At 43.6% G+C, this 10,919-nt stretch overlaps 3 protein-coding genes across 3 annotated transcripts in view; 2 read left to right on the top strand and 1 right to left on the bottom strand.

Moving 5' to 3' along the window:
* The first annotated feature begins 431 nt into the window (after window positions 1-431).
* Window positions 432-3,390, top strand: emc8 (ER membrane protein complex subunit 8). The gene is made up of 5 exons (XM_076992539.1): window positions 432-1,044; window positions 1,242-1,318; window positions 1,410-1,479; window positions 1,565-1,659; window positions 2,105-3,390. Exons 1-5 carry the CDS (start codon window positions 832-834, stop codon window positions 2,262-2,264), a joined length of 615 nt encoding a protein of 204 aa, XP_076848654.1. The 5' UTR covers window positions 432-831; the 3' UTR covers window positions 2,265-3,390.
* Window positions 3,391-3,831: 441 nt separating this feature from the next.
* Window positions 3,832-6,047, top strand: gins2 (GINS complex subunit 2). Its single transcript, XM_076992540.1, has 5 exons — window positions 3,832-4,021; window positions 4,220-4,334; window positions 4,471-4,570; window positions 4,787-4,913; window positions 5,055-6,047. Exons 1-5 carry the CDS (start codon window positions 3,932-3,934, stop codon window positions 5,169-5,171), a joined length of 549 nt encoding a protein of 182 aa, XP_076848655.1. The 5' UTR covers window positions 3,832-3,931; the 3' UTR covers window positions 5,172-6,047.
* Window positions 6,048-6,367: 320 nt separating this feature from the next.
* The window catches only part of gse1b (Gse1 coiled-coil protein b), a 26,671-nt gene continuing 22,119 nt past the window's right edge, over window positions 6,368-10,919 (bottom strand). Inside the window, 4 exon segments of the mRNA XM_076997322.1 lie at window positions 6,368-8,942; window positions 9,120-9,223; window positions 10,105-10,434; window positions 10,569-10,919. The exon segment at window positions 10,569-10,919 is cut by the window's right edge and continues 36 nt beyond it. Of these exon segments, the coding sequence (XP_076853437.1) occupies window positions 8,805-8,942; window positions 9,120-9,223; window positions 10,105-10,434; window positions 10,569-10,919 (923 nt within the window). The 3' untranslated portion in view covers window positions 6,368-8,804.

Genomic DNA, 10,919 nt, shown 5'->3' with positions numbered 1-10,919 from the left:
GTAGTGTAAATGAATTAGCTGATACACTTACTTTTCTAATAGTATTTTACGACAGTTCCGGTCCTGGAAAACTCTGCTCACAGGGACGGCCATTGCGGCTCATAAATCTTAATAAAATAAACATACAAATAAAGTGTAATATAAATAAAAATGATACTAAATTGCGTTTGTTATCTGGAAATAGAGCTTGCATTCTGTGACGTTCTAAATTAGACGTTTCTGGCGTAAGAAAACTCAAGCGGTTAAAAAGCCACTTTTATTCACTTGAATACATGACAGGGTCCGTGTTCATTTAGTTCATGTTAGTACTTATTTATTCTTCGGTTTAGGCTTTCGTAAAAGAGCACGGCTTATCTCCACATAACCAAACCCTTATTTTATGGACCTCAGGTCAACGTAGAAGGGCGACGTCCATCAAGCCCTAGAGCCAAGATGGCGGTCGGAGACATGTCGCAAACTTCTGCAACTTTACGTCACCGGTGCACAGAGCAGCAACCCCCAGGCAACCATTCGGACCAGCATATCATTAGGAAGAAGACACTTTAACCACCAGCTGGAAAGGGTGTTTTATACTAATAACACACGCTCGGTCTGTTCTGGATAAAGCGATACTAAAATATAAACCCCCTATATTTGTACTTTAGTGGCACTGTGTCAAGAAAGTCGTTATGAAATTCGAAAGATAACTAGCTAGCCAACTTGTTAGCCTCGGAGACTGCTAACTAGCTAAGACGTCTTACTAAAGTGCTGCGGCCCCATAGTTACGGCACTGCCATATCGCACGCGCTCGCTTCATTTATATGCACGTCGCTCGGCCTCGCGATCGTGAGAATGCCGTTCAAGTTGACCACTCAGGCGTACTGCAAGATGCTACTGCACGCAGCCAAATATCCCCACTGCGCTGTTAACGGACTACTGGTGGCAGAGCGGCAGAAGGAGAAAAAGAGCGGAGGCCACGGCGCGCCGGTGCTCTGCGTGGACTGTGTGCCTCTGTTTCACGGAACTCTTGCGCTGGCGCCCATGTTGGAGGTTGCACTCACACTGGTGAGCTTGGACAGGTTTATTCTCCTGTCACTCCATCTGGCTTGTGTGTCTGATGTTTTCGAGATGCTCAAATACTTATCAAATACTTTTTAAGCATGTGTGCATAACAGATACGTAACGGATCACGCTTGTTTGTTACTAATCATTAAATTGGTTGTGTCAATGCCCATGCATTTATTCCCACTTTTTCCCCCCAGATTGATACATGGTGTAAAGAAAACAAGTATGTCATAGCTGGTTACTATCAAGCGAATGAGCGTATAAAGGACTCAAGGCAAGGAGGTCTTTTGTTATGTTTTTGTGGTAGTCTGTGGCACTTTTTCTTTTGTCTTGTCTATGAATTTGTTTCTCTAAACATTTCACAGACCAAATCAGGTTGCTGAAAAGGTAGCTGCTAGGATTTCAGAAAACTTTAGTGAAGCAGCAATGATAATAGTAAGTTGCTCATATTTCCATAAGCCTAATACAAACAGCACTAAAATGCAGATTATTAATAAAATTGCTTTGTTTACTTTATTAGTTGGATAACAGCAGGTTTACCATGGGATGCTTCACACCAGCTATTTCCATCTATGATCATCTTGACAATAAGTGGAAGTGCAGAGACCCAAGCATGTGAGTACCTTTAATTTCCAGTGCATTTTAAAATGGACTTTTAAAGAATGTGTGTGTGTGTTAAAGGGCATACTATGCAAACCATTAGATACATGTGTCGGAAAAGCAAGGCCTGTTCCCCTGAAAATATCCTAATACTAAGAAGAAATATGAACCTATATGGTTATATAGGGATGGGTTCCAGGTGTACTGGGTAGAAGTAAAGTCTAGTACTTGCAATCCTGTTAGCAACATTTGCCTCTGGTTGGGCGAGACACTGGGAAAACTTATTAAAAGAATGCTAGATGGGTAAAAATTAAATCCAGGATACAGGGTCAGATACCCCATGCTTATGGGTTTGATCCCCAGGGAACATAACTGCCATATTGAGAAAAATCTAAGTCGCTCTAGATGTCAGCCAAATTTCATGAATGTCAGTGGTGAGGAATCTAAACCTGCATTGCAGAGACTTCTTTGAGGACTGGATGGAAGCTCAGAAGATCACATCAGCCCTGCTAGAGAGCAGGTCTTATGAAAACCTCATAGACTTTGACAACCACCTGGATGACCTCAGGAACGACTGGACGAATCCAGAAATCAACAAATCTGTGTTGCATCTATGCTGAAGTCATGCAAATGGTCTTAACATGACCAAGCCATCAATGCCAAAATGGGTTACTTATTGTTACTGTGTTCAGTCCCATAGAAAAGGTTACTGAGTGGGGAAAAGCTCGATGATTAAATTATTTCTAAAGGGCGAGCAGGACATTGGTAGAACAGAACACAAGCTATAAAGGATTGATATGATTGACCTTTATGGCATGAACTTCTCATTTTTTTAACCTGTGGTCATGCAATTTGTATGCATCAATTTGATAAAGTTGAAGAACCTAATAACAATGTTTCCGTTTCACTGGAACTTATCAAACTATAAGCTAGTTCCCTGTTTATGCCCTTTTAAATTTTTTTTTAAATTATAATTTCAACATGCTACTGTTGATTTTAGTGTTGGTTCAGTATATTCTGATTCAGCACAGATTCAACTAGTTTTGCTTGGTGGTTAATGAAGAGATAGTACCATGCAAATTAGGCCAGGAATATAAAACACTTTCTGTTCAGATTGAAATCTTCAAATGGATATTTCAGTGTGGGATTTGATGTTGAGACATGAATGGAAATTGCATTATAGTACATGTTCCCTATTTTACTGATATTCCAGCATGATTTAAACAGTTGAACTGGTTTGTGGTTGATCAGTTGGTTATCTACCATCTTGCCACTGAATAGAGGGTTATTTGTTTGGAAGACATTTTAGGATCTATTCACAATACAGCTGTAAATGGTAGAGAATGAACTTAGTGGTTTTAACTTAATTGCTTCTATTGTTTGTTTTTCTGAGTTACTGTAGCCATACAGAGATAATAAATAATCCTTCACAGGTAATGAAAAAATGTGTTTCATTTCACAAACAAATGAAACAAACAAAAATGTTTCATTTTTATGTATAGGTCCTACATACACTTCTTTATTAAAAAATTGAAGTCTTAATATATTAACAAATGTTTAATACACAACCAAATGTTTTAGTTGATAAAAGTACATTTAATGTGACAATTGGTTTTGGTAATTTTGCGTAGTTTAGGTATTCATAACTGCTAACATTGAAATTTACTTGTAATGATCTGATTGGACATGGCGATTGGTAAATAAATACATTTTGTAAAACTTAAGAATAAAATGTTTTTAAACATTTGTACTTAGCTTTGTATTTATTATATTAATAAACCATTAACCAGTGACGGAAAGATGCTGAACAATTATGCTTTTCAGAACGTGAAATTGAAGCGTTCTTTGTATGCTTTTCAGAACGTGAAATTGAAGCGTTGATTTCCAATCGTACTGATTTTATGTTTTATACGACTTCTGTGCAGAAAGCATTACTAGTCAGAAACAAGAAAAACAGGAACTTTTGGTAACAAAAATATATATGATAAAATGTTTGCAGTATGTGCCTGCTTTCCCCTAAAAGACCACGAAATTACGTGCCGTAACTGATGTAAAACAAGAACATGACCTCAAGATCTTCAAACGCATGATCATTTTTTCCTGCGCTACATGGACGCCACCTAGTGGCAAAACCACGAAACAACGTTGGTGTTTCTGAAACCACGAGACAAAGTACGTCATCCAATATGTCTGAATAACGCGCGGGAAAACGCCGCTCGCGCACCCATCGCGACTTTAGGCTATTCGGTTTGGCGTCTTAACAGAAACATAAATATTTGTATAAATTATGGATCCATCAGAAGTCGAATTCCTCGCCGAGAAGGAAATTGTGAAGATCATCCCAAATTTCAGCCTTGATAAGATTTATTTAATCGGGGTGAGTAGTACCGATTGTTTATTACATTTTATATACATTACACTGTGATTATTTAGAAGTACTTTGTAGCTAGGTAGCTAACCAACTGTATAGTAGTTAAAGTCGTTAGTTTTGTAGTTACCCAGGCATCCATAACTAACTTTTAGCAGTCAAAGTTAGTTCCAGTTCATGACAAAAGTCGCTACCTTATTTTCGTAGGGTGACTTGGGTCCCTTCAACCCCGGTCTGCCGGTGGCCGTGCCCGTGTGGCTGGCCCTTAACCTGAAGCAAAGGCAGAAGTGCAGGATAATCCCCCCCGAGTGGATGGACGCCGGTCAGAGCGACTTTAGGCCTTACAATAAAGTGTCTTGTGTTTGCGCTGTTTCACAATTACAGCCTCGCTCTAGTTCTCCTCTTGTAGTGTGGCTTACATTGCCTGCTGCTTAAAAATCCGTTTGTGTGGCTTCTAGATAAACTGGAGGAGATCAGAGAGCAAGAGAGGAAAGAGGACGCCTTCACTCCAATCCCCAGCCCCCATTACATGGAGCTGACCAAGTTACTCCTGAACCAGTGAGTTCTCCTCCGGTTACATTCATCCCCGTTAACGATGATGGTTAGACTGCTGTGAAGGGAAACGTTGAATGTTTTGAGGATCTCGCACACATTTTACTACTGAAATAAATTAAAATAGGCATACATTTTGTGTACATGTGTTTGCAGCAGGTTTTCTAGTGACTGTGCCTCTACTTTCTACACAAATTGACAATTGTGAAATATTCATTTTAGTGCTGCAGACAACATTCCCAGAGCTGATGAAATACGGACTTTGGTTAAGGATATTTGGGACACCCGTATCGCAAAACTGCGCCTGTCCGCCGACAGCTTCATCAGCCAACAGGAGGCTCATGCTAAGGTTCACTGGAAATAACCAGTCCAAAACCCACTCAGTGTCACCGTTTCTTAGTTTAGATGATGGTGGCATTCATGCAGGGTGTAAGGGAGCATGTCTAAAAAGACTAAAACGGTTGTTTAATGTTTTCCACCCTCTTTCCAGCTGGATAACCTCACACTGATGGAGATCAACACCACACGAGGTTTCCTGCTGGACTCCCTTAATAGCATGTACAAGCTTCGCGCCAACCTCCAGCCGGGCAAATCGCAGGATTATTAAAGGTGTGGTGTGTTGGGAATCATCACAGCTGTGACTGTTGCGGTCATCCACAGACTTGAACTTTGAAGGGAGAACAGGCCAAGCCTGCAGATGCAGCTGTGGAGGTTCTGAATAGCAGGGTTCAATTCCCTTTCTACTGTGGGTTTGTGGGTCATCACACTTGTGGTTCGGCCGTCAGTGGTTTCAGTATGTCAGCTTTGCTGATCTGGCTTGGTCAGAGGTTTTAGGAACACAGTGCAGAGGAACTGGATGGGTAGCAATAATAAGACCCTTTGGCCTTTGATGGTGAAAAAAATCTATGAATTGTGTAAATAAGTAAATGATTACTTTTATTATAAAAATAAATAAATAAAAAGTTTTTCAGAAGTATGTTTGTCTTGATCATGGGGTCACACACTAGATGTTTTGGTGTTTTCCCTGCTTAATATCTTCCCGATAACTAAATGTTCAAGAGCTGAGAAAATAACAATCAAGTGTACAAGTCGGGTTTAAGGACTAAGCATTCTGTCAACTAATTAATAACTGATTGGAGACATTGAGTCAATGTGTCAAACATCAATAGAAAAAGTACAAAATAATTGTGTAAATGTACATAGAAAAATGTATATAGTCACAAACTCATCTGCACATACACATAAATGTGTAAATACATTTTCTTACACATTTATATGCGTATATATAATCTGTGTGTGTATGTATATATATATAATCCACACACACACTTTACACATTTTTACATGTAAATAAGTGCATGTATATCTTTTTCACCTTCTTTGCAGTCTTGCACTGGCTGACTGGGAGTGGTGTAAACCTGTGTGTTTATGTTGAATGTGTGTAAATAAACAAATAAATCCATCATTCAGTGCAGTACATTCACCACTGATGAAGTGTTGATTTTTAATAACGTCTGAAATGTTTTGGGGCAGGTTTTTTTTTTTTTTTTGATCTGCATGATGAATTATTCCAAATAAAGAGAAACTAGATTTTGTGTTAGAATTGAGAATTACTGTGACAGGACAGTTATCATGTCTTATTATTACAATAATTACACTTTTAGCCATTTTTTTCTAGTGCCCAGCTAAAATATGGATATGCATATATTTTTATATAAATACCCCACTGTGTAGATGTAAAAGATGCAAAACATTTTCTTCAGGGAACATACAAAAAATTCACTTGACACCTTAAACCAAAAGTTCATTTTTGAAGTGTTTTATTTTTTTGTCTGAAATTACAGCAATATATTCATAAATACCTAATTACTACATTCAACAAAGAATATATTACATTACACTGAATTCAAACAAGTACATTTTTTCTTAAAAACATGATTTCACAGCATCTAGACATCCTCCATTAAGTTGCGGGGCTAATGCGCGTGTGCGAGTAGGTGAGGGCACGCGGGCGGGGCCCCCTGCTGGACAGGCAGTGGTAGTACTCGCTGATGGAGGTGCACACGCATACTTTGACTCGCACGCAAGCAGTGCTCTTCAGGGCCAGCCTTGGGTTCTGTAAACATGGAACCGCCTCCTAAACCTGCCCATCCTGTAGGCTTTTGAGCGTGCTAATGGCATGAACCTGGGATGGAGGGAGGGGTCAGATAAAGCACAGCCTTCTGTCAAGTAGAACACCACAGCCTGGCCTGCTCTGGAGTAATGCTAAATCAGCACACGGCGGTACGTGCTAGTTCTAAGCCATTGCTAATCCAGTTCACAAACACACAGACGCTGCTGCTGTTTCGGCCTAGACAGGGCACACACTCCCCGAGGGAAAGGGTGGGGATCATCTGGCTGCTGCATGTGGAGGGGTTGCAAGGGATGAAACAGGACAGGAGGAGCAGAGATTGGCGTTTTTGTTAAATACTGGGCCTTTCAAAAATAAAGACTTAAACAGAACATTGAACAAATATTTTGTTCGCCTGGTTACTTGACCAAAAACTTCTTGAATCATTTCACTGTTTTCCAGGCAACAGCTAAATTTATTCAAGTAACTGTCATATTTTAATCAGATGGAATATGACGTGATTATTACTTTGCATGTTTGTAGGGAGGCATAAATGTTATTGGCAAAAATGATTCTCGAAGTACAGGAGGCTTTCTTATGAATAAAAAAAGTTTTTTTTTTTTTTTTTTTTGAACGGCCTATAAAGAATTTTGAATTTAGCTTAGAGAAGCACGATTACTTTTGGCATGGCCTCTCGGAGGGATTGGGTGGGTACCATTGGCACAGTACTCACTGATTAAAAGGAGTCTTGTAATAAAGTATATCCAAGAGAAAGCGCTTTCTCCACGCTAACCAAATGCTTATATGTTCTTCAACAGCTTCTTTGGCTCACGGCTTAGATGCTCTAGAACATGTGTGGGATGAGTTTGACATTCAGACCTGGAGAGTGATCAGACAGAGGACACGTGCTGCTTCAACACAAGTCAGAAAGACTCAAACCTCTACAGTGAACAGACGGAAGGACACACGTGGTCCAAAGTGTGGACTGGAGGACTGGGGCTCTGTTCAGAGGGCCTGACTAGACTCTACAGAGACAGTGAACCTGTGGACCGACTCTAGAGAGACAGCGGACCTGGGGACTGATGCTACTTTAGCGCACATGTGCGCACACACAATCTCTCCATCACACACACTGTCTCTCTCACTCACACACACACACACACACACACACACACACACACACACACACACACACACACACACACACACACACACACACACACACACACAGGCGCGCACATGGAGGGTACTGAGCTCTTCCTTCCTCCTTTATCCTGACCAGCAGCAATACAAACACTAAAAGCAAGCTTCAGCTTAACGCCCTAAAAAGCGGGAACATATAAAAAAAAAATGGCAGAACAATTACTGTAATAAAAACATACAAAATTCTTTTTTCTTTTTGTTTTGATATTTACAATACAAGGCTGAAGCACCTCTTTAAAAACTTTATTCTCAATCATCTATCTTGAATAAAACATTTTCCTTTTTTTTTCACAAAAATGTGCATTGTTTTCCCCCCTAATTTGCAAGGAGTTCCTTGATAGAACACAGTACCTCCAGGTAGTTCTTCTGAATGTTTTAAGTGCATTTCGGGTTGAAAGCCCCTTGGATCTTCAGGCGGGTTGGCATTTCAGCGGCTGGCGCATACTGGTATAAAACTGACGTTTACCGTGTCTGGGGATGGCAATGGAGATTTTGGGTCACAGTCCATCGTGACCATACAGTTCACTTAAAGCAAGCCATGTCTGAAGCCTGCTTGGTGTGTATGTGTGTGTGTATGTGTGTGTGTTAATTCAGTGGTGCTATGGTGAGCTTTGGACTACTGCTCTGTGCCTCGGAGCACACGTGTGTTTTGGACAAAGGACTCTTCGATGTATACCGGACGTGCCAATCAGATCCAGGCTGGAGGGGGAGGGGTGGGGTTCCAGTCCTACACTCATGGCACATTTTTGGGCTTGGCCTTTCAGCGTCAGTCCTCTTCGGTGTGACCACGGTGCACCATCTCTCCACCTGTTTCCACACAGGGGTGCCGGGAGACTCCCCACGCTGGAGGAGGTGGAGGTCTGGCCTTCTGAGGGGGGGGGACGGGAGGGCGGGGGGGAAGTGTGGGTGGCGTGGGGGTGGGGGATGTCACCTGGGAGGATAGCCCTTGAAGTGAGTCCTGGACCAGGGCATGTGTGGTAGGGTCAGGCACTTCCTAAAGTGCTCGAGCTCTGATTGGAGCCTCTCCCTCTCGGCAGCCAGTTTCTGCTTCTGGCCCATCAGCTCCTGCAGGAGGTCACACGGACATTAGACACACACCCGACATCTGAGGCGCATGGCCGCATTGACCACTAAGAACAACCCCATGCTGGAAAAGACCCAACAGAACTAGTGCCCTCCAATCCTGGAAGGCAGTCTCATAGACTCATTAAGGGCGGAGGGGGACAGGTACATGACGCTTACCCCCATGGAACGGGAGAGCTGTTCAGCAGTCAGGGTCAGGTTGAAGTGCTGAGCCTCCAGCTTCCGGCACTGGCTGTGCAGAACCTCCCGCTCTATGCTTTGCTCTGAGATGAGAGAAAGGCAGAGAGGAGGAGCGTTGAGAGAGAGAGAGAGAGAGAGAGAGAGAGAGAGAGAGAGAGAGAGAGAGAGAGAGAGAGAGAGAGAGAGAGAACAAAGGGTCAGGAGAATGAGGAGACAGGAAGAAAGAGATATGAAGAGGGGATGGGGAGAGAGGGAATGACCTACACTCTCATTAGCATCAACAATGGCAAACATTGTCACTACACACACACACACACACACACACACACACACACACACACACACACACACACACACACACACACACACACACACACACACACCAATTACCATAGCGACAGCAAGGTCTAACATCCCTCAGGGAACACACAGACGCACACACACATCCCCAGAGAGTGTCTTGGTAATGAGAGTGGATAGGTACACTCTAGTGTAACATAGTTTTGCCTTCAAAAACAAACCAAGTTGTGGACATCTTCAGTGGAATAAAGATTTCCTGCATAACAGGAAAGTTCTTTCTGACAAAGCCATAGTTCTGAAAACCTAACACTAATGTCCAGAACTGTACAGAAAATCATGTTTTGTTTTTGTATTTCTTTTGCCCTTAAGGTTAAATGGAAACTGAGAATCTGGATGAGTGACCATCACTTGAACACCCCACGTCAACAGTGTTTGGTTACTCAAAATGGCAGGCAAGCATTTCTAGTATTTGCCACTCAAACAGGACCATCGCATGGTTAATGACCACAGCCATCTGCTGTGGGGAATCTCTACAAACAAACACCATAGGAACCTCCCTCCTTCAAAAAAAGAAAGAAAAATAATCCAATCAACTTCATCTACCTCAACCAATCAGGAGGCTGCATCCCCAACGCTCCGAAATGTCATTCCCAACCTAACTCACCTTCAGCATATTCCTGATAGGCTTCAAAGATGGACTCGATTCCCTGCCATCTTGGTGCTGGAGTGTCTTCCTCCTCCTCCTCTTCCTCGTCCTCCCCTTCATCAGAGTCCTCCTCAGCAGAGAGCTCGGGCCGGCTAGCGGGCGGCGGCGGGTCTCGTCGGGGCCTGGCCGGGCAGTGCATGCCGTTGGGCGGAGCTGCAGCGTGTGTGTGAGCGTGTGTGTGTGTGTGAGCGTGAGGCCCACGCCCCGGGCCGCCCTGCAGCTCCGGAATGTTGTAGTGCACCGACGAGTCCACGGCGTGGTTGAGCTCAGTGGTGGAGGCGGCGCCACCTGGTGGACAGACGGGCGGGAACAGAGGGACGGAATAATCAGAAATGTCAGACTTTTCCCCAGCAAAAAGTGAGAGAACACGACGGGCCCCCGGACGGCGCCCTGAGGGACGGCGTAAAATTAGAGCCGCCTACCTTTGTGCTTCTGCAGCGCTTTCTGGGTGGACTGCAGCACGGATTCGTGAAACTGCTGAGCAAACTCCTCCGCGGTGAAGGTCTCCCAGGGCCGGGGCCTGCCGTTCAGGCTGACGGGGCCCTCCTTCAGGTGGGGGGGCGGCCGCGCGGCGCTCAGCAGGCAGGAGGGCCTCTTGGCGGGGACGCCATCGCTGGCACGGCCCTTGTCTGGGAAGGGGAGGGGGAGCGGGGGCTCCTTGGGCCGGAGGCCGTCCGACAGAGGACGGAGCAGATCGGCATGAGTGGAGGAGTCACCCGAGTGTGGAGGCCCAACGGGGGCTGGGGGGGTGGTCGGTCTGGCACTGACGGAGT

The sequence above is a fragment of the Brachyhypopomus gauderio genome, chromosome 2 (assembly GCF_052324685.1).
Source record: "Brachyhypopomus gauderio isolate BG-103 chromosome 2, BGAUD_0.2, whole genome shotgun sequence".
NCBI classification, from domain to species: domain Eukaryota; kingdom Metazoa; phylum Chordata; class Actinopteri; order Gymnotiformes; family Hypopomidae; genus Brachyhypopomus; species Brachyhypopomus gauderio.
This window is presented reverse-complemented; position numbering and strand designations above follow the sequence as displayed.